General features: G+C 47.3%; 2 protein-coding genes across 2 annotated transcripts in view; one reads left to right on the top strand and one right to left on the bottom strand.

The window, feature by feature from the left end:
- The window catches only part of TBC1D16 (TBC1 domain family member 16), a 79,023-nt gene extending 73,513 nt beyond the window's left edge, over positions 1 to 5,510 (bottom strand). The window contains exon 1 of the mRNA XM_060133974.1: positions 5,450 to 5,510. The gene's annotated coding sequence lies outside the window, so the exon portion shown is untranslated. The remainder of the gene's footprint in view (positions 1 to 5,449) is intronic.
- A 781-nt stretch (positions 5,511 to 6,291) lies between these two features.
- CCDC40 (coiled-coil domain containing 40) overlaps positions 6,292 to 21,806 on the top strand; it is a 42,321-nt gene continuing 26,806 nt past the window's right edge. Inside the window, exons 1-7 of the mRNA XM_060133725.1 lie at positions 6,292 to 6,404; positions 7,865 to 7,925; positions 8,354 to 8,791; positions 13,733 to 13,865; positions 14,747 to 14,910; positions 15,770 to 15,853; positions 15,927 to 16,146. Of these exons, the coding sequence (XP_059989708.1) occupies positions 6,376 to 6,404; positions 7,865 to 7,925; positions 8,354 to 8,791; positions 13,733 to 13,865; positions 14,747 to 14,910; positions 15,770 to 15,853; positions 15,927 to 16,146 (1,129 nt within the window). The 5' untranslated portion in view covers positions 6,292 to 6,375. The remainder of the gene's footprint in view (positions 6,405 to 7,864; positions 7,926 to 8,353; positions 8,792 to 13,732; positions 13,866 to 14,746; positions 14,911 to 15,769; positions 15,854 to 15,926; positions 16,147 to 21,806) is intronic.

Genomic DNA, 21,806 nt, shown 5'->3' with positions numbered 1-21,806 from the left:
TCCCTTGGCTCGTGGCCCCTTCCTCCTCCTTCAAGGACGGCAATGTGAGTGGAGTCCTTCTCATAGGGCATCACTCTGACACTGACTCTGGGCCCCCCTTCCACTTTCAAGGACTCTGGGATGACATGGTTCCACTGGATAATCCAGGACAATCTCCCCACCTCAGAGTCACCAGATTGGCAACCTTAATTCCATCTGCGACTTTAATCCCCGTTGCCACGTGACCTAATACAGTCACAGGTTCCCAGAACTAGGAAGAGACATCTGTGGGGACTATTCTGCCGACCACACTACACCTGTGGTAGGGTGGGCTTTCTATCTCCATTGACTATCAAACCCCCATTCAGAGCCACTACCCAGGCCTAGACCCTACAGAGGGGAGACCTGGCTTCCGTGTCTCGGAGGGGGCAGCAGGACAGAGAAAAGCTGCACACAGACCAGTGCCAGAGCCTTGGTTCCTGTGCTGGAGGCTCCATCAATTCCCAAACGGGAAAACAAATAGAGCAAAGGTGCAAACGTCTCTTGAACCTTCCTAGTGAGACCAAAGAAACAGGGCAGCCTGGAGCCAGTAGCAGAAACGCTCTGCCCAGACTTCTCCCATTCACTGTTCTGTACTGTGTGCCTGCCTCGGGGCCGCCCTGGGTCAGCAGGACAGGTGCGGTCCTAGCAGCTCACAAGCTGGCAGTTCCTACACGCCTGAGGGTCGCAGCCCACACCCACCGTGACAGCTGTTTGCAGCAGCTAGGGGGAGGCAGGTAGGGAGTGGGGCCACTGCAACCTTAGGGGGACGTGTCATGGGGCAAAGCCCACAGGTGATTCTTCCCCTGGCCTTGTCACTGTCACACTGCTCAGGAGCAAAATGCCCTGAGCTCTGGTCACCTGCCATGTGGCTGGGAGAAACCAGTTCACCTGCTTTGCCCTCAAAGCCCAATCAACACAGAGTTGGGACAAGGCAATGCCATCTTAAACACGAGCCAGACACACGCAAACAAGGATCGTTTTCCTCCCACAAAACATCTCTGCTAACACACCTGGCAGGAGGCCCCAGCTCTCTCTACCGCCCCAGAACCAGGCACATGCACCATAGTCTTTTTGGGAACCCCGAGCTTTGAGGTTCACTGGGTGATATAAATCCTGCAGATCAGGAACCCCGTTCTTAGGGAAAGGTGGGTCTCCTTCAGTCTCATTACCCAGATAAGACACCTGTGAGATGATATCACCCCTCCTCTCAGTTGTATTTAACTTCAAATTATGGGATTATTGCAGAAGAGAAATAAATACATTTGCTGCACATGCATTCAGGATTCACAAGAAAAAGATTGTGGCCCAAAGATAGGGCTGCTGTGGGTGGGGCCTCTGTGTAGAAATGAGGACCAAAACAATGGACTTGCAGTTAAATTGAAGGAATGACGCTTAGGGCATCAACTCCAGAGCCAGAGGCTAGGGCTAATTGCCATAAGGAAAAAGGACCTTCAGGAGGCCGTAACTGGAGAAGACAGCTTCAGAAACGAGGGTGAGGGGAGGTCTGGTGGCCTGCTTAGCTGTGACTTTCCTCTTCCAACTGTCCAGTTGTCACTTCAATTGTCACCACTGCCTGAAAAGTCCCAAAGCCTCTGCCTCTCCCGAGAGAAACCATCTGCTGCCTGTGCCCCTCGACAGCAACCCCCCCAACACCATTTCCCTCAAAGAGCCAAGGAAGGGGGCCTGCAAGAAGAAACAGACTTAAAGATGAGTCAGGATTGAGGACCAAGGAAGGACTATACCCAAAAGGCAAGGATAAGTGCAAATCCAGCCAGGAAAGCAATGACCGACCCCACAGAGGATGAGGTGCATCTGACTTCTGCACTGTGCCTGTTAACTTTAACACACAGAGTTTCTCACTATCTGTGGCAAAGGAGTAGCTAACGTACCACAAAACAGAGATCAAACTGGGGGGAAATGTACTGACAACACCCCTGGAATGCAACACAACCGATCTTGCCCAGGGAAAGCATTTTAGCTACAGAAATTGAAAAATGAAAGGGTGTCCAATGCCATCTGTTAAGTATGCGCTTTGCTCCGATTCCAATACCGGAAAGTGTAAAGACCAATTTATCAGACTGTTGAAATCAGGATCAGGGTCATTCGGTGGAAAACCAGCATACACAACAAGGTGTGCAAGCAGGTGCGGACACAGGCTCAGGGTGCACCCATGTTATGGTGGTTTCTTTAGGAGCCAATCCAGAAAGAGCATGGAAAAGACACAGCCACATCTCTATATGTGGTCAGGTGAGTCCATACAGATGATTCCTCATCTTGTACATCAACTCTAAACACCTGCTCAGACTCGCCGCCCAAGGCTCAGGCAGAGAAGGGCGTGCCGTTCAGACTGGATAATGAATTTGGGTTTTCTGTTCTCTCCTTGTGCTAGCTGTATGACTGAAGCTACCGCAGGCAGACGTCGAACTCAGTTGCAAGTGACCTGATTTCTCTCCTCTCTGAGGATGTCTTTATCAGTTCAGGAGATTGGAGTAAAGGACATGCTTCAGATCAGATACCATCAGACAGCTCATCAAAGCAGATTTATTAGAGATGCCAGACCAGGTGCCCAAAGGGTATGTGGGTGGTCGGTAGCATCAAAACCAACAGCACCGAAATGAATGGGAAAAGATTTCCTATATTATTGCTCCAATTTTTTTTTTTTTTTTTTGGAGCAGAAAGTATGTGCCTTCTTTTCTGTGCATTGGCCTCATCTATTGTATCTGTATTAGATTGTATTCATCAACCTAATACAGCTACAATAGAACAATGTACAATACAATGTACACCAATAAAACCACTGCTCCACTCCACTCCACTCCACTGCTACAAATCCATCATGTTTAAAGCCATCCTCCCCAATTGTACCACTGTACGAAATTAATTCACTAATCTTACAGGAGAGGATTCAGGCCTGTAAATAACAAAATTGGGGACCCTCAGCCAGATGTGAGGGACAACTTAAAATCTTTATTCCAGATTTGTGTTGCCAGGCAACCTGATCATCTTGGTCCCTGGGCAGCCCACAGGGACTCAGCACCCCACAAAGTTACAAAGATAAGAATGTAGGGCTTCCCTGGTGGTGCAGTGGTTGAGAGTCTGCCTGCCGATGCAGGGGACACAGGTTCGTGCCCTGGTCCGGGAAGAGCCACAGTGGAGTGGCTGGGCCCGTGAGCCATGGCCGCTGAGCCTGCGTGTCTGGAGCCTGTGCTCCGTAACGGGAGAGGCCACAACAGTGCGAGGCCTGCGTACCGCAAAAAAAAAAAGTAAATATACCTAAATGGAGAATTCCACTTCTGCTTATGATTAGCTTTCCATCTGATGGCCCACATACACATGGAAACAAAACCAAACGTTTTTACCAATCTAGTTAAATGTGAAAAATCCAAATGATGGTCATTAATAATAATTAAAAATTTATAGTACCAAGCACTTCAAATGTGCCAGGCACTAGGTATTTTAGATAATTGTTGCAATAGAACTTTGTGGTAGGTGGTATTACCCCCATTTCACAGATGCAGAAAACAAGGCACAGAGGTATTAAGTCAGTACTATGTACCAGGGTTGGTATTTGAACCCAGCAGTCTACATTTGGAGGCCATTTTTTAACCAGTGCACTGAGCTACCCAAAGCCCGAGGCAGGGAGACCAGCACATTTGTAGGTAGGGTTCTGCAAACCCAGTAGCTGTCTTCTCAGATGCCTTTACACTGAGGCCTAGGGAGCTCTTTACAGACTAAACTGAACTGATATTAGCAGCTAGTGGTGACATGGATTAGTCCCCACTCTCTTGCATGTTTATGAATCACTTGGCAGAGTGAACCATGTTATTTGTCTGCAAAAAGGGGGGCAGGGAGAGTGTATGCATGTGAATCATAGGGTCCAGTTACAAGAGGGGAGGCACTGTGCTACAATGGTTTTCTGGAACTGGAGCATCCTGGGCCCAAGGCCTCTATTACTCTCACTCCTGGATGTGTGAACTTGGGGAATTTACTTTAAGTGTCAGTGTTCCCACCTGTAAAATGGGGATAACCTCAGTACTGATAACCTCAGTACTGACTTTATGACTTTATGTTTAGTGGGTTCAGTGAATTCATGCATGATAATGAGAAGCTATTTACACAACAATTATCATGTCTGAAGGATTAAAAAATTCCACTGATAAGAACTTTCCTTAGTCATATTCTGAGACTGCTCACCATAAACACTCCACAAGCCAAGCGTACTCAGCAAAGAACGAGCCTCCGAATACCAACAATGAATAGCCATGAACAAGCTTCACAGTTAATACTAAAATGCATTCCTAACCTTAATAATCCTTTCTTTGCAAAAGTTTTCCTGGTTCTTAAAAGTGTTTAATGTTTGCTAATCAATTAAACATTAATGTTTCTAATGAGGAATTTCTAAAACTAACACACAGATTTTTTAAAAGTTCTCTAATCAATCTCTGACAGACTTAGAATGGAATTCACGAAACTGGGCCTTTGCACCTGCCCTTTGATAATATGCTCCATCACATGGCCGTTTTTTGAGAACCATTTCCCTCTTCTTTCCAAATTAAAGAATTGGTGCCTGCAGGTGGTAAAGAAAGGTCGGTGGGACCAGTCACAGGGGCTGGCCAACCGACCCAGCTTCTCCTATGAACTTGAGGAGGCAGTAAAACAAACTTTACGGTAAGGAAAGTGAACGTATTATGTCGTTTTCTATTTCTGAATAGAATCTGAACTAGATTGTGGCCAACATATGACACCAACTTCCGAGTGTGGGAATAACAGGATTTCAAGATTCACCGCTTCTGGCAGCGTTTCTTGGGTTATATTTAGCAATCTTAAATTGCCTATTTTTTTTTCCTTTTTCTTTTCTTTCTTTTTCTTTCTTTCTTTTTTTTTTTTTAAAGAAAAGAACAGAAGGAAGAGACCGGGCCTAAAGGAAGTGAGTTTCCTGACATGCGGCTCTTAAACAGTCGAACCACCCACCCTAAGGCCGGGAATGGTAAGCGCGCGCGCTGTGCGGGTGGAATGCACACTTTAGGGGGCTGTGTCGGCGAACGGCGGGCCCCTACAACTTCTCATTCGCGTGCTCTGACGACCAGCCAGACAAAGACCGCAAGTCCTCCGGCCCAAAGCTCCAGACAGGCAGACACCGAATCTTCCCGAAGTAGGCCCACTCCCGGCCCCAGGGGCCCGCATCCGCCGCGGAGAGGGGGCCCAGGGATCTCTCCGCGTGATCCGGCGTGCTCCTGCCCGCCCGGCTCCTGCTCCGGCCCTGCACCTCTCTGGGCTGCGGCCAGACCCCGGCCCCTCCCGGGCCCCGCGGCTGCAGGCCCACGCGCCCCACGCGCCCCCACCCCGTCCGGCGGAGGGGATGTGCCCGGTCCCCCGCGGGCCCCTTAGACCCCGCCCCCGCGGCCCCCGGCCTGCCCCAGATACCCACCCGGGTCCCGCACCGGGGGCCGGATTCGCGCCGGCTCCCGGAGCCGCCGCCGCCGCCACTGCCGCCGCCGCCTGTGAGGAGCGGTGGGGCGGGGACGCGAGGCGAGGCCCGGCCCCCGGCACGCCCCCCGGGCCAACCCGGCCCCCGGCCCAATCAGGCCAGCCCCCCAACCCCCAGGTCCCAAACGGGCTCCAACCCGGCCGCGGAACTGCCTAAGTCACCTTCCGCCCTCCGACCCCAGGACCCGGCCCGGCCGTCCGCATCCCGTTTCGGGCCTCGTTGCCCGCCTGGGACTCCGGCCCCAGGACTTTGCCCCGGAAGGAAGCCCCGAGCCCCCAGAGTGAAGGCAGAACCCCTAGGACGCTCCACATGCGTGCTCGCCCTCTCTGTTCCACCCTCTGCGTTTGTTTTTCCTATTTTGAGGTAGGAAAAGAACACCAACCATCAGGAGACCACGGGGCATCCCTCTTCCGCCAAGAATTCTTCTTAGGAACCCCGGGAAAGGGGTGCTGAGCCCCCCAGGTCTGCAGATGGACAGGCGGGCACTAGGAGAGGTCTCGGCATCCGAAGGTGCAGCCGGCTACGGAGCCCCTCGTGCCCCTACCTCCGCCTGCCACCCTCAGGGCACTTAGCCGTCCCAGGTCCCCGGCTCCCCGAGTGCCCTGCTCGAACCCCCGGGGAGCCGGAGTTGCCCAGCTGGACGCACGTTGACATGTTTGTCGCTTTACAGAAACTGAGCCAGGAGGGGTAGAGCTCGGCCTTAGAGATAAAGATGGAGAAAATGCATATTTATCCTTTAATATATTTACATAGTTAGATGTTCTGTGTTTCTAATGCACATAAATGGCACAAAGGCCGTCCGCCCCGCACGCCCAGCGCGTGGTCCTCGCCAGCCGGATGTTGACGGCGTCGCGTAGCAACGGGAGATGGCGGAGCCTGGCGGCCGGGCTGGCGGGTAAGCGGGCCTAGGGACCTTGGGTCTCGCAGCGGCCCCCACGCCTCCCCCTTTCTATATCCCCCTAGGCGCCCCTTCCCCTCCATGTCCCTTTCCCCTCTCCTCTGCCCCTGCCATCCCCATCCTCTGGGCCTTTCCTGCCCTCCCCGACCACCCCCACATTCCGGCGCGCCCTTCTCCCTTCTCACCTCGCGTCCCTTTGTCCTCTCCCGTACCCTCCCCTTTTCCCCTCGCTCCGGGCGCTCCACTCGCTGAAACCCGGGACTTCCTTGTCCCACAGTAACCATGACAACCACTGTGCTTGGTAGTCCCTGCTGCAGAGCCCCGAGAGCAGGGGTCTCTGTACTGGATGCTGCCCCAGCGAGGTGCTGTGACAGGGAGCATCAGCCCAGCCCCCCGCCTCCCTCCCCCTCACCAGGGTTGGAGGTGGCAGGCGATGGGCCGGGGTCCCTATGGTCAGGCAGCCCCACCGTGAATGCCTTGAGCACACAGATAGACCGTAGTAAGGTAAAAATACCAGGCCTCTGTTCTCTTATGCTTTGTTTAAAAGGATAGAAACTATTTTAAAGAATTTAACCTTTTACATTAGACACTGCTGTATTGTTTCTTTTTTTTCTTTTCTTTTTTTTTAAGGTAGGTCTACATGTACTGACATGGAAAGAAGTCTAGATTACAACAAATGAAAAGACTAAATGCAAAACAGTATATATAGTGTGATCTCTAATTTGGGTGGGTGGGTAGCTTTAAATGCATAGAAAAATATTTGAAAGAAGATACCCTTAAATCTCTTACTTTTTACCACTGGTTATCTTGAGAAGGAGAGGAGAAGTCACAGGGGATTTTCATTGTCTGTCACATATTTCTGTATTAGTTTTACTTTTTAAAAAAACATAGTTTTTTTCTAATTAGAAAAAAAACAATTTTAAAATGTGACATTCTTGTACTCTCTACATCATGGGGTAATTGGCACTTCCCTGGCGGTCCAGTGGTTAAGGCTCTGCACTTCCACTGTAGGGGGCACGGGTTTGATCCCTGGTTGGGGAACTATTATAAAATCCCACGTGCTCTGAGGCATGGCCAAAACAAAAAACAAACAAACAAAATTCACGGGGAAACTAACCAAGAGTTTCTAGGGTATTTGTCCTTTTTGTACAATTTTCTCTTATTTTGCATTTATTTTCCCCAGTTTTGTCACAGACAGAGGTATATTTAAGGTGACTTTTCTAGAGTAATCTACCTGTTCCTTTAATGTTTTGATAATTGCATTTTTCATTCATTCTTGGCATGACTCTTTTGTGCCACTAGTGCTGGTGTTAGTGACAAAGTCATGGCCATCAGCCTAGAGGGAAGGCAGATAATTAACGAGTAAATAAGTAGATATACAGACATCAAGGAGGTGATAAATGCCAAGAAAAAGAAAGATGTTATTTGAAACTGCTAAATCGTTTCTCTGCCACCAGGTCTCACCTGGAAGGCAAATCTTCTGAAGGAGAAGAGGACCAGAATCATGAAGGCAACAGGGTAAAGTTCCTTATGGGATGAATTATTCTGGGCTGTATTTACTAAGAATTAAAGAGAGTTCAGACTTTCTCAAGAAAACTGTACGATGATCCTATGACCTTACTGTAGAACAGACTCAAGTCATTTGCAGAGAAGCTCAATTTCCTTCCACCCCATTCTGAAGTGTTGGTGGCTGTTCAGGAATGCCTCGGATATCCTACAGTTAGATTGCCCTGAGTTTTTCAGAGGTCATTTCCTGTAAAGAAGGATGCAAAATAATTACCAAAAACAGAGAGCAGATAAATTAAAGCATGAAACATAATCTCCTAGTGATGCTCAGAGTGTGTAGCTGCAGTTTTCCCATCGGTGTAATTACCTTATTAAGAATAAAACCTCACAAGACCCTTTATACTTTGTATCCTGATTTTTTTCCTGCTACATGGCTACAGGTATCACCGATAGAGAAGAGCAGTGACCAGAGAAATGAAGAAACTGAGGGTGCTACAGAGCATTCTGAAGGGGAAATCAAAAACGATGGGGAAGTCTCAGCGCAGGGGAAAGATGAAGACGATGAGGAAGTCGAAATCCAAGGGGGAGTGGAAACGGAAGAGGAATTCGAATTTGAAGAGGAGTTAGAATCTGATATTGAAGCCACGGCCCCTGAAGGGGAAGTCACTTCTCCAGATCTGGCTTACTCAGACATCAGTCCTGGGGAGGTGGCCAGAGATGAAGTTGGCCCCACACACCGGCATGAAAGAGCAAGGAGGAAGACAGGTCTTGAAGACGGAGAGGCCCCTGGCCCATCCAAATCTAGAGGAGTGGGGGTCATCTCCACAGAGCCCTCCCAGCAAGTATCAGGCTCATCTGAGCAAACGGACCAGGAATCGGTGAGTAGCCTGAGGTCTGTTTTACACAAGTGTTTTACTGCTCAAGTTGTTTGTACTCCTATGTGAGGAACTCAGGGTACACTATAAATAATTCACATTGCAATCCCTGTTAGAAATGGCTTAGTAAACTTAGGTCTCAGGATCTACCATCAAATGCCAAGAGTTTCTGGACCCTCCCTTGCTGTTCCCAAACCCAAGTTGGGAACATTCCATGTAAGGGCATCTAGGTGGCCAGTCTCTGGAGCAGCACTGTCCAGTAAAATTCTGCATGATGATGGAAATGCTCTTTATCTGCTCTGTCCAATATGGTACCCATTACTCACTTGTGGCTATAGTGCACTTGAAATGTGGCCAGGGACATGGAGGAACTGAATTTTTAATTTTTTGAAGATTCTAATTAATTTAAATTTATATAACCAATTGTTACAAGTGGCTACCATACTGGACAGTGCAGTTCTAGATAATGACAATAGTTACATTCTTATAATTTTCATTTTTTAATTTTTTTTAAAGATTTTTTGTGTGTACCATTTTTAAAGTCTTTATTGAATTTGTTTTGGGGTTTTTTTGGCCAAGAGGCATGTGGGATCCCAGCTCCCTGACGAGGGATCGAACCCACACCCCCTACATTGGAAAGCGAAGTCTTGACCACTGGACCGCCAGGGATGTCCCCTCATTTTTTAATTTTTAAGCAAGCACAGACTTACAGAAAAATTGGAGTACCATAGAACTTTTAATTTTTTTAAGCATTTGAGAGTAAGCTGTCGATCTGATACCCCATTGCCTCCTAATGCTTCCATGTATGTTTCCCACAAACAACAATATAATGACTATCAAAATCAAGAAATTATATTACATTACCCAATCATCCTCAGGCCTCCTTCACCAAATGTCCCAGTAATGTCTTTTATAGCAGAGCTCCAGTACGGAGTTGCCTGTTGCCTTCAGCTGCCCAGTTTCTTTAGTCTTCTCAATCTGTCCTTGACCTTGATGACCTTGACACTTTTAAAGGTCATAGGCCAGCTATTTAGTAGAATGTCCCTCAGTTTGGCTTTGCCTGGTATTTCCAGGTTTCCAGGTATGGTTTATGATCCTTCGGCAGGAATGTCACAGAAGGATGCTGTGTTCTCCTGATGTCCTGTCAGGTGATACATCATTTCAGCTTGTCCATTATTGATGATGTTGGCTTGGATCACTTGATGAAAAAAGTGTCAGCCTTATCCACTGTAAAGATACCCCTCACTCCTAGGCATTTAAGAAACACTGTGTGAGAAGGTGCTTTTTTGGTTTAAGATAGGAAAGTGAATATTTATTTCAAATGAGAAAAAACAACAACAGATTACACCATTGTTTTAGGACTTCTTACTTCTCTCAGCAATGTGTACTGTTGTTGCACATCTTTTGTCAGGTTTATCCCTATATATTTTGCATTTTTTTAAAAGAATTTGTGGAATATTTTATTTTTTTATTTTGTTGGCTATGCTGTGTGGCATGCAGGATCTTAGTTCCCAGACCAGGGATCAAACCCGTGCCCCCTGCAGGGGAAGCGTGGAGTCTTAACCACTGGACCACCAAGGAATTTCCTATTTTGCATTTTTTGATGCCATTATAAATGGTTTCCAATTGTTTGTTGCTAATTTATAGAAATACAATTGATTTTTGTATATCAATCTTATATTCGGCAACATTGCTAATCACCCTTATAGGGTCTAGTAGCTTTTTTTTTTTTGTAGAATCCATAGGACTTTTCATGAAAAGGATTGTGTTGTCTGTGAAAAAAGGCAGTTTAACTTCTTCCTTTCCAATCTGGATGCCCTTTATTTCTTTTTCATGTCTGATTGCACTGACTAGAACCTCCAGTACAATGTCAAATAGTAGTAGTGAGAGCAGACATCCTTTTTCCAGATTTTAGGGGGAACATTTTCAATCTTCACAGTTGCATATGACGTTAGCTGTGAGTTTTCATAGATGCCTTTTGTCGGGTTGAGGAAGTTCCATCTATTCCTAGTTTGTGGATTTTTTTTTAATCATGAAAGGATGTTGGCTATTGTCAAAAGTGTTTTCTGTGTCTATTGGGAAGATCATGGTTTTTTCTTTTTTAGTTTGTTAATTTGGTGGTTACATTGATTAATTTTCAAATATTAAAACAACTCTTCATTCTGAGATAAACATGGGAGGGATACTCTGAAACTATGGTAACATCCATTCCTCATTAAACTTTCAATTTATTCATGTAAAGTTTCATATCTGTATGGACTCATTGTTTCCCATTTCATTCACTGTGTTATAATTCATTACTATCATTATTTATATTGAGACTCAGATTGTTCCCAATTTGACCCGTGAGCCTATTCAAATTGGCCTTTGTGTCTTTCTGACACATCAGTACCATTCTTTTTTTTTCTTTTTTTTTAACCACCATCATCCTTTAGGCACTTTCTTGTTCTCTGGCACAGACTGCCCCAGCCTGAGAACCAGACATTTCTCCAGGAGCTTGGTTTCTTTTCACGGAACCCTCGACCCCAAACACACCATACACATACACACATACATGTAGCTCACACCAAAACGTCTCTAATTCCAAACACCCTTGACATGGTTCCTGCTAGTTTTCTCCCCTTCTATATTTTAACTCCTTTTTCCAACAGTAGGAGACCTGGTCCCTATTATCCTTAACATATTATTAATTTGATCAATCCCCCGAATGTAACCCTCACTGCACTTCCCTGCCCCCATGTGGACACTCCTCACCCCACTCAGGCTCAGACACACACCCTCACTGGGCCACCCAGACTGTGGACACCCTCATCACCTTGTTGGGCCAACCCCACCCAGGCCAGGCCCCAGTTGTTTGGGCTGTGACTCTCCACACCGGGACCCCTCCTCAGCAGGCCCAGGCCTGACACCTGTGCTATCATGACCCACCTCGGGGACAGTCTCTGGAACCTGCTCTCCTCACCTTGTCCAGGCTCATCACCCCACACTGGACCAAGCCAGCCTGTTGGCTTAGGTTTGATTGTTCTAGAAGGGAAGTGAGGGGCAGGGCGGGGCAGGAAAAGAACGCGTAACGTTTCTCCATCATGGACTCTGGGCTGGACACTTCAATGCCTTTGACATGTGTTGTTTCAGTGAATCCTGACAACAACCCTGTGGGGTGGGAACTATTATTATCCCCATAGTTCAGATGAGGAAACTGAGGGGCCAAGGGACTTCCTTGCCCAGAGGCATGCAGCTGTGATGGCAAACGGTCACTCTGGCTCTGAACAGTGAAGTGACAATCCCTCCCCACCCTGTGAAACCTAGAAGAGTTAATAACTTTAGAGAATGACACAATTCAATATTCGATGACCCCCAATTAAGCTTTATAATTACAAATGACAAGTACATGATCAAAACCACTTTTAAGAATTTAACACAACAAAACAGTGCCCTCCTTTCTAAGAAAGCCAGGACTGGGAATTCCCAGGCGGTCCAGTGGTTAGGACTCTGCTCTTTCATTGCCAAGGGCCCAGGTTCAATCCCTGGTCGGGGAACTAAGATCCCACAAGCCGTGAGTCATGACCAAAAAGTAAATAAATAAAAGATAGCCAGGAGTGTTGAAGTACAGATCACTTGTTGAGCTGTAAAACCAATTTCCATCCTCGAATCTAGTTTCTAGAAAACTCATGAAGAAACAGTCTCCAAATTTGATCAGCCAGAAGGGCAGAGACAAGCCCAAAGAGAGAACCCTATTTCTCTCCTCTCAGCTCTCAGTCTTAAGAAGTAACTTAATCGTGGAGTAGAAGCTGCTGTGTCATTGGGGTGTTCTGACACCTCATTGACGTCTCATTAGGAGAAGCCCTTTCTGGACACCCCAGAGGTGGGCTTTGGACTCTGGGCCCCCATTAATGTCATTGTGGTTCTGGATGCCTCAGAAATCATTTCTAGAAGCAGCATCACCTGAGGAAGTACAATTAGAAAGAACAGGAGCTGGGCGTTGAGATGACCCTTGGCTGGCTGTGCGAACTTAGGCAAGGGCTTCAGCTTCTGTGAGCTGCTTCCCCTACAGATGACAGAAATGACTGGCATCCACCTTGCAGGGTCTTGTGCAGGGTCATTGTCTGTTGTTACTAATATTCACCTATTCATCAGCAGCAGTAATGACTGTCAACAATAATCATCGCAAGAGTCCCCTTTAGAGCTAAAATGGAGCCAGGTGCTTCTATTGAGGGAAAACCTTTTCATATGGAAATGTCCCTAAAGTGAAATAGTTTGAAAGAAGAGAAGAAACAGCCCTCTTGGGAGACCCTGGCCAGGGCTCAGGCTTTCCAGCATCCCTTTATAAAGAGGATGCTCAGAGGTGTTTCTTACCATCCTTGGAGAGAGCAGCATTTGGGAGTAAAGGAACCCACGTCCAGCACACGCCCATGCCTCAGCGTTCACACTTTGCTACAGATCTAGACGGAAAGAGACCACTCCCGATTCCTCATGGGAGTGGCGGTAGGTGTTTTCTGTTTTGACCATTTGCAAAAGCCAAATGTTATGCAAACAATATTCTATTTTTTAAAATAAATTTATTTATTTACTTATTTATTTATGGCTGCGTTGGGTCTTTGTTGCTGCACGTGGGCTTTCTCTAGTTGCAGCGAGCGGGGCAATTTTTCATTGCGGTGCGTGGACTTCTCATTGCTGTGGCTTCTCTTGTTGTGGAGCATGGGCTCTAGGCGCGCGGGCTTCAGTAGTTGTGGCGCATGGGCTTAGTTGCTCTGCGGCATGTGGGATCTTCCCAGACCAGGGTTCGAATCCGTGTCCCCTGCAATGGCAGGTGGATTCTTAACCACTGCGCCACCAGGGAAGTCCACAACTATGTTGAATTGAACACTGTAATGAATTAACTCCTTTGTCCTGACTAAACCCTCATAAATTCAGATTTGGTTGTTTTTGCTCTAAAAACAATCCCAGGGAGCGCTCCGGCAGAAGGTCTTTCCTCTGGGGGCTCAGCACCGCCTCGGACAGAGCCGGGGGAGCAGCAACACATCCCTGGACTTTGACGAGCCACCTCTGGTTACCGAGGGCCCCTCCACGCAGGAGCCAGGTATTGTGGGACAAGCCCCTTCACACGCCCTTCTACGCGAGGGCTGCCACTCATTCACCACCTGTTACCTTGTTTCCTGTTGCGCTGTGAGCCAAAAGATAAAAATATCATTAACAGATATGGATAACACATGTGGAGCATTTTTCTGTTTTATCTCATTTAATCCTTACCCTAACCCAGTGAGGTAGGCACTGTTCTCCATTTTAGAGACCCTAAGCGTCATTAAGTAACCCAAACGTGTAAGCTCACCCCTAAACATGTGTCTGTTTGCTGACTTTCCAAGGCTTTCCCGGCACACCCTTATCTTTCCACTTGGCTCCGGTATCCCAGTGTTGAGTACGTGGGAAAGCAGATTGGGTTTTTTTATCTTCCATGTGATGGGTGTGTGTGGATGGTCCAGCTAACAAGCCTCATGTTGCTCACGAGCAGCAGGCAGACAGCACACATCTAAAGGAGTTAGAAACAGAACAGGATCTCTGCAGCTCAGGAAGGGAGAGAAGTTGAAACTAGAGCCTCACTGATTTCTTTTCAATTATATCTGTTTTCCATTAAAAAAAAATCTAGTCCATCATTAAGAAGCCACCTTTCTGTTCACTATTTATGTATTAAAAAGTATCAACAAAATGTGTTTCCTTCTTGTCTACCTTTAAAGTGCAATCCTTTCTACAGAATGTGTTGAATCAGCTAGTAGAAAATTCATGAGCAGAAGACGCTGTGAATAGCACTTGTGAACCCTAACCCAAAGGGGTGCCTTTTGTTTCTTTTTTCCATCATGTTGCACGAAACTGGGCGTCAGCTTTGCCTGATAATTCCTCCAGAGAAGCACTCTCTCTATTAACTCCTCAGTGATGTTTGTTGTTCCCCACTACTCGTCCCCCCAGAGCCTGATGCCCACCCCGGGGAAGGAGCCACATCCTCATTCCTGGACAGGACCCAGCAGTTAAGCATGGCCGAGGAAGGAAGCCTGGTGGAGAGTGTGGAGTCTGAGGCCAGCGACGAAGCCGAAGAAGACAGATCCCAGCTGGTGGTTTTGGACCCAAACCATGTAAGGAAACATTCTGGAGTTTTGCTTTTGCCCCATGCAGACGAAGATGGACTTAGAGACACTCCTACACCTGCCCTGTAGGCCCTGCCCTGCCCCGAGCCTCCACGGCCCACCCTCCACCCGGCAAATGCCACACTCAGGTCTCACCTGCTCCCTGAATGGATTACCTGCAGGGTTTGAGCTGCCACCTTGTAAAGTTTATTCTCCCTTTAAGTTCATTCACTCAGAGTCAGCATTTCCCAGCCTCCACACTGTAGACGTTTGGGGCCGGATCACTCTTTGTGGTGGGGGCTTCCTGGGCACTGTAGGATGCTGAGCAGCGTCCCTGGGGCCTCCACCCACTAAATGCCAGTAGCACCCCCTTAGTTGTGACGGCCAGAAATGTCTCCAGACTGGGTATTGGGTGGGCGCAAAATCACCCCCACTGATAACCACTGCCTTGAGTGTCCCACCCCTCTGGCAAGTGGGGAGGGCAGGTCTTGGTTGGATGAACCTCTTTGGAAAGACTTGGTGCTCCCGGTACCACGGGAAGGATCAGGGCTGCACTGGGAAAAGGGGCTGAGAGTTCATTTGGTGCTGGCATCCCAGGCACTGCTCATCACTGCCCTCTGGCCCCAGGGATTAAACCAGGACCACTGCCCCAGCCCACCCTGTCATTTTGCACTCAGGTCCTTCAGTGCCTAGGGTGAGACCACAAGTGCCTTGAATTTGTGGTTTCTGGAATAAGAATCCTGGGCAGAAGTGGGGAGCACCCAGCGTGGAGGTCATTTCTGCTGTCCCCTGCCAAGAGTTGTGGCAATTCAGGCTAAGCCCTGGAGGGGACAGCACAGTAACCGGCTGTGCTCTTCCACTGTTTTAGCCCCTGATGATAAGATTCCAGGCTGCCCTGAAGAACTATCTTAACCGGCAAATAGAGAAACTGAGGCTGGAACTTCAAGAGCTGGTGCGTACCTGTCCCGCTTTCCACCTGGCTGTGCACCCGCATCTCCATGACCCAGCTTCTCTCTCTGGTGCAGGGCGTGGCCACCAAGCAAAGCCGAATCCAGAGGCAGGAGCTGGGGGTGGACCTTTACGGGGTCCAGCAGCACCTGGCCCGCCTGCAGATGCAGCTCGAGAAGAGCCACGACCGCCACTCGATCACAGCGTGCGAGAGGCGGAGGAAGGAGGAGGAGCTGCAGAGCGTGCGCCTGCGCTACGCCAGGACCTGCGAGACCGCCGGCGAGGAGCGCAAGAAGCGTAAGGCGGCCCCGTGTCCTCGCAGGCGTCCCCGTGGCGCGGCCCCGCGTGCCATAGACACCCCAAGGGGCATCCTCACATGCCTTCGTATCCCTGAATGCCATTGCAACCTGGTGGGGTGTTCCCACGTGCCATCATGACCCCGAGGGGTGTCCCCACATGCCATCGCAGGACTTCATGAAAGGCAAGCTGTGTTCCCGTACTGGAGGGGTTCCCAAACTTTTGGGGGAAGGAAAACATAAATGTCTTAAAATGCACCTAATTAGGCAAAGTAGCAAACACTGAAAGCCGGCAGGTGGGGTATTTGGAGTCAAAAGCGGGAAAGGCGGGCTTCCCTGGTGGCGCAGTGGTTAAGAATCCGTCTGCCAATGCAGGGGACACAGGTTCGATCCCTGGTCCGGGAAGATCCCACATGCCGAGGAGCAGCTAAGCCCGTGTGCCACAACTGCTGAGCATGTGCTCTGGAGCCCGTGAGCCACAACTACTGAAGCTCGTGCGCCTAGAGCCTGTGCTCCGCAGCAAGAGAAGCCACCACAGTGAGAAGCCCGTGTGCAGCAACAAAGACCCAATGCAGCCAAAAATTAATTAATTAATTAATTTTAAAAATGCTGGAGAGGCTGGTGGGCTGCTGGGGTTGAAGATGGGGTATCCAGAAGGCAGGGAAGAGCGGGGATGGGCAGAGTTTAAATAGGTGGGGAGGTACAGGTGAGGCCAATCCAAAGCACAGGAGCCCATGGTCCAGAGCCCTGCAGCCCCACGATGTGTGGCAGATTACGGGGAATAGGTGGCTTTGGAGCAGAAGAGACAGTGAGGGTGCGACTAATCACCGTGCACTGTTCCTACCAAAGCAACAGCTCTGCACGGAGCGGAGGTCGTGGGCCACAGTGAACAGCGTGGTCACAGCAGGCTATTTCAGTTGTTGTGCTTTTTCATGTTTCCAACTTTCTTTATCAACTCTGTATTACTATAATAATGGGGAAAATAACCTAGAAGAATTTGGGAGGAACAAAAATCACACGTATATCCCAACTGTGGATGGAAAGAAGCATTTTGGACCCTGAGAAATGCAGGAGAGTTTTCTGGACAGAGTTGGGGAAGAGCACCCCTCCCTGAGTATCACCAAATTAACAGAATCTACCAAAAAGAGAAGAGCACGACATTCACACTAAAACAATGGAGCCACATCCTCTGGATATAACAGAATTTAGACCAGTCTGAAAGAGGACACAGGTCCCCCACCCCCTCCACACAGGAGAAGTGAGTGCCCACCAACACCCCTCATCAGATCCTCGAGGTGTGGATGGGCTTCTGGAAAGATCCAGTCATCTTCGTGGACACTCTGTCCTTTCTGGAAGTCACCAGGTAGCAGGAGCAGAAGCTGTTCAACCAAGCAAGGACCCACCTAACGGCACCTTTTCTCCCCTCTTCAGACTAAAGAACTCGGGTGGCGGTCCCAGCCCTGCCTACCAGGTGCCGCCACTGCACTGTCCCATAGGTGAAACGTGGGGCTTGGCCTCTGGAGAATGTCCACAGTTGACCTCCTCACTTAGGAGGGGGGTGGAGCCCACCAGTCAGTAAACCTTCACATCCAAATGTGAGTCATCAGTGGCAATCCCCAGACAGGAGAGCAGACGCCTCCACAGACACAGACTGGGTTCCGAAAACATAGCATACGCCAGCTGGTGTTCGACGTGAGATTTTAGAGGACATCGCATCAGTCAAATGAGAACCAACTATTAGGGAAAAGGATACTCGGAATTAAAATATAGAATCACCCCCCACACCCCGCCAGAAGTACTAAATAGGCAAATCAGCACTGCTGGAAATTGAACAATTGAACTTGTGTCTAAAAGGCCAGTTTGAGGAATTCTGCCCAGAATTCAAAGCAAAAACTCAAAGTGATGGACGTTTTGAGAAGGAGATAAAAGACATGGACTGTAGGTCTGGTAAAGTCAGTATCCATGAGATAGAAATTCCAGGAGATTAGGGGCATTAACCAGTGACATCAGAGGAAAACATTTGCATGAGTTCAAGAAAGATGAATCTTCAGATGTAAAGTCTCATGGAGGGCCAGATGGGTGGAAGAAAAAATAAACATGCCTAGACATAGTTGGTGAAATTTTTAAATTCCAAAGGTAAAGGGAAAAAATGCCATAGGATTACAGACAGGACCAAACCAGACACTTCCTATGTTATTTAACCCACAAGTGGGTGGAAAATTTGGGAAACTCTTCCCAGGCTTTTTTTTTTTTTTTTGGCTGCATTGGGTCTTTGCTGTGCATGGGCTTTCTTTAGTTGCAGTGAGCAGGGGCTATTCTTTGTTGCGGTGCGCGGGCTTCTCATTGCGGTGGCTTCTCTTGTTGCGGAGCACCAGCTCTAGGTGCATAGGCTTCAACAGTTGTGGCACGTGGGCTCAGTAGCTGTGGCTCGCGGGCTGTAGAGTGCAGGCCCAGCAGTTGTGACCCACGGGCTTAGTTGCTCTGCAGCATGTGGGATCATCCCAGACCAGGGCTTGAACCCGTGTCCCCTGCATTGGCAGGCAGATTCTTAACCACTGCGCCACCAGGGACACCACGCCTCCCCCCGCCCCACACACCCCACCCCAGGCTTATTTTACAATGTTCAGTATAATCCTTACTGGAAAAGCTTACAACGTACAAAAACAGAAAACTATAAAGTGTTCCTACTTATGAGGTGTAAAAATCCTAAATAAAATATTAGCAAATATTAAATTTTTACTCAGCAACAAAAGATTAAGTTCAGCAATATATGAAAAGAAAAATACCTCCTAGTCAAGAGGGCTTAATTCTGGAATAATTTGAAATTAGGAAATCTACTGATTCATTGCATTATATTCTTAAAGGAGAGAGAACAAATAGATTTTCTGGGTGGATGTCAAATCGGTGTTTGGATAAAACTCATTGTCAATCCTAAACTAGGATAGAAGGAAAGTTCATTGTAAGTATTTATCAGCAACTAACAAGGCAGTTTTACTCAGAGGAAAGCCCTGTAGTAATCATAGTTAAGGAATGAGACGAGGATGCATTGTTTTGGAAGTTCCAGCCATGAAAGAAAACAGGAAAAATAAACGAAGTATAGATTCTGGATATGAAGTCATGGAACTCATTCTCCACCAATGGTGTGATTGTTTACCTAGAAGATTCAAGATCACTGATGAAAAGCTAAAAAAAACAGTAAGAAATCTATAAAGTAACTGAATACCAGAGCTATAATTTTCTTTTCTACCAGTCTTATCCAATTATGAATTATAATTTTTTAAAACCTCATCCATAATAGCTATAACAACCATAAAATACTGAGGAGTAAGTCTAACAAGAAGCAAGTGAACCTATCTGAGGAAAAACAATAAAATTTTACTAAAGGACATAACGCAGATTTAAATAAATGGAACAATCATGTAACCAAATGAGAGGAAATAAATGTCATTTCTCTCCAAATTAATAAGTAGTTCAATGCAAGTCCAGTTAAAATCCACGATGGGATGGGTGAACTTGAATTTATTTAACACAGTTATTATTTTCAAGAAGTAATAATACAAAATTAAGGCACTCTGGAGTCTCCCCAACCCCAGCCTCCAGCCACCTCCACAGAGGCACATGGTATTATTGATTCTTGTGTATTCTTTTAAAGATGTTTTTGCATATAAAAGCAAAGCTACAAGAGTTGTGGTATTTTTTCTATATTTTTTACACAAGTAGCTGCATATTATACCCAATGCTCTGTTCCTTGCTTTTTTTCCCTTATCAATGCATGCGTGCAATACCTAAAAAGCTCTCCAATGATTTTCAAGTTCCAAGTTCACTCGGAACACTAAATGCACAAGAATATCCAAGAAAATGGTGAAAAGGAAGGATAATGAAGGGAAATTGTCCTATCAGGTATCAAAACACAGTATCAATCTACAGCAATAGAAACAAAATGGCACTAGAGAAAAAATGGGCAAACAGATCAATAGTGCGGAGTAGGGAGTTCCAGGAAATTTACTCAGGAATTTAGCTATTTACTGCAAATTGAAAGTACAGGTTGTATTTTTAAATCACTAAATATTTTTGATCATTTGACCACCTGAAAATAAACACTTAGACTCCTATTTCACACTAAACAAATCCCGTTGACCCTGCAAATCTCTCTGGCTTCCTCTTCTGACACCAGGTCAAGAAAACTCTGCTTCTAGAGTGCTCAACTGCTCAGGTCAGGCCCACCTGATCATTTCCCTTTTTGCCACAAAGCACAATCACAGGAGTGACACTGGGGGCAGAGGTCATGGGAGGCATTTGAGACTCTAGCCACCCTGTTTTTATTACGTGAAGGGCCCTTTGAAGCCTAATAGGTAAAAGACGACTATCCCACCCGTAGAAGGGCCAATGGTATGAGCGGGCAAGTCGGAGAAGGAAAAGGACAGCTGGTCTTCAAACTGTGAAAACAGACTTGATTTCACTAATGTTGAAAGAATACAAATTAAAAAGAATATTTGAAATATTGACTCTCAGTCACTCAGCCAGGAAAGGATAGAGGGGCAGAAGTGAGTGCCCTGAAGGATGGGTGGGCAAGCTTTCTGATTCAGGAGGGGGTGGGTTAGTTGGCACCCTCTGCCATAGAAAAGGGCCACAGACTGGGCGGCTTGAAGAACAGAAGTTTGTCTTCTTGTCATTCTGGAGGCCAGATGTCCAAGATAAGGTGTTGGCAGGGTGTTTCCTCCTGAGGCCAATCTCCTGGGCTTGTAGACAGCTGTCTTCTCCTTGTGTCCTCACAAAGTCATCCTCTGTGCGTCTGTGTCCTAACCTACTCTTCTCATAAAGACACCAGTTGTTAGGGCCCACCCTAGTGACCTCATTTTATCTTAATTACCTCTTTAAAGACCCTCTCCCAAAATACACCTCCACCCCAGTCCACCCGGCAACCACTCTTTCTACAAAACCTCCCCCCTCGTTTCCCTGCATTTGCTCCATTCCCCTCCCCTACAACTCTTAGCCACACAGGAGCCGAAGAATTCTCTAGTGTTAGAGTTTTTACAGTCATCTTAGATGTAAAAAAAAAAACAAATTATTTTTCAAGTTTAAGTTCATCCTTCAAAAACACCTAACTCCAACATGATATTCACCCAGCAGCCTTTTGATCTATAAATCGATTTTCTGTTTAGATCTACCCACGGAATAAGGAATGCTCTACACAAGTGAGCCAACAATTACTGGTTGAAGTCTATCTCCCTAAATAAACTGGTGTTCTACCTTATAAATCAATCTCATGTGGGTTTCGTTCCAAGAAACCCATGCTGCAGTAGTGCTCAGCCCACCCTTCAGGCTGGTTTCCTCCCAGGGGATTTAGGACTGTACCTGAGATTGCCAGCCTCTAAGTGGTAAGAAATCTGTATAATTCACATAAGGCCTCCTAACCTTGACACTGTTTCAGAACATCCTTAGACACGGAGAATCTCTAATATGTGGTGGGAATGGAGGGCTTATTGCAGTTGGTGGGCATAGATTACGTATATTTCATCTCTCCAACTAGACTGTAAAGTCTTTGATGGCAAAGGTATGGGTCTTTGTAGTTTAAAGGCTGTTTCCCAGACCCACCCCACAGTGTGGGGAGGGGTGCTGCTTCCACAATGTCTGGTGTGCGATGCTGGGACACCCTCCCCC

The sequence above is a fragment of the Lagenorhynchus albirostris genome, chromosome 20 (genome assembly GCF_949774975.1).
Source record: "Lagenorhynchus albirostris chromosome 20, mLagAlb1.1, whole genome shotgun sequence".
In the NCBI taxonomy this organism is placed as follows: Eukaryota; Metazoa; Chordata; class Mammalia; order Artiodactyla; family Delphinidae; genus Lagenorhynchus; species Lagenorhynchus albirostris.
This window is presented reverse-complemented; position numbering and strand designations above follow the sequence as displayed.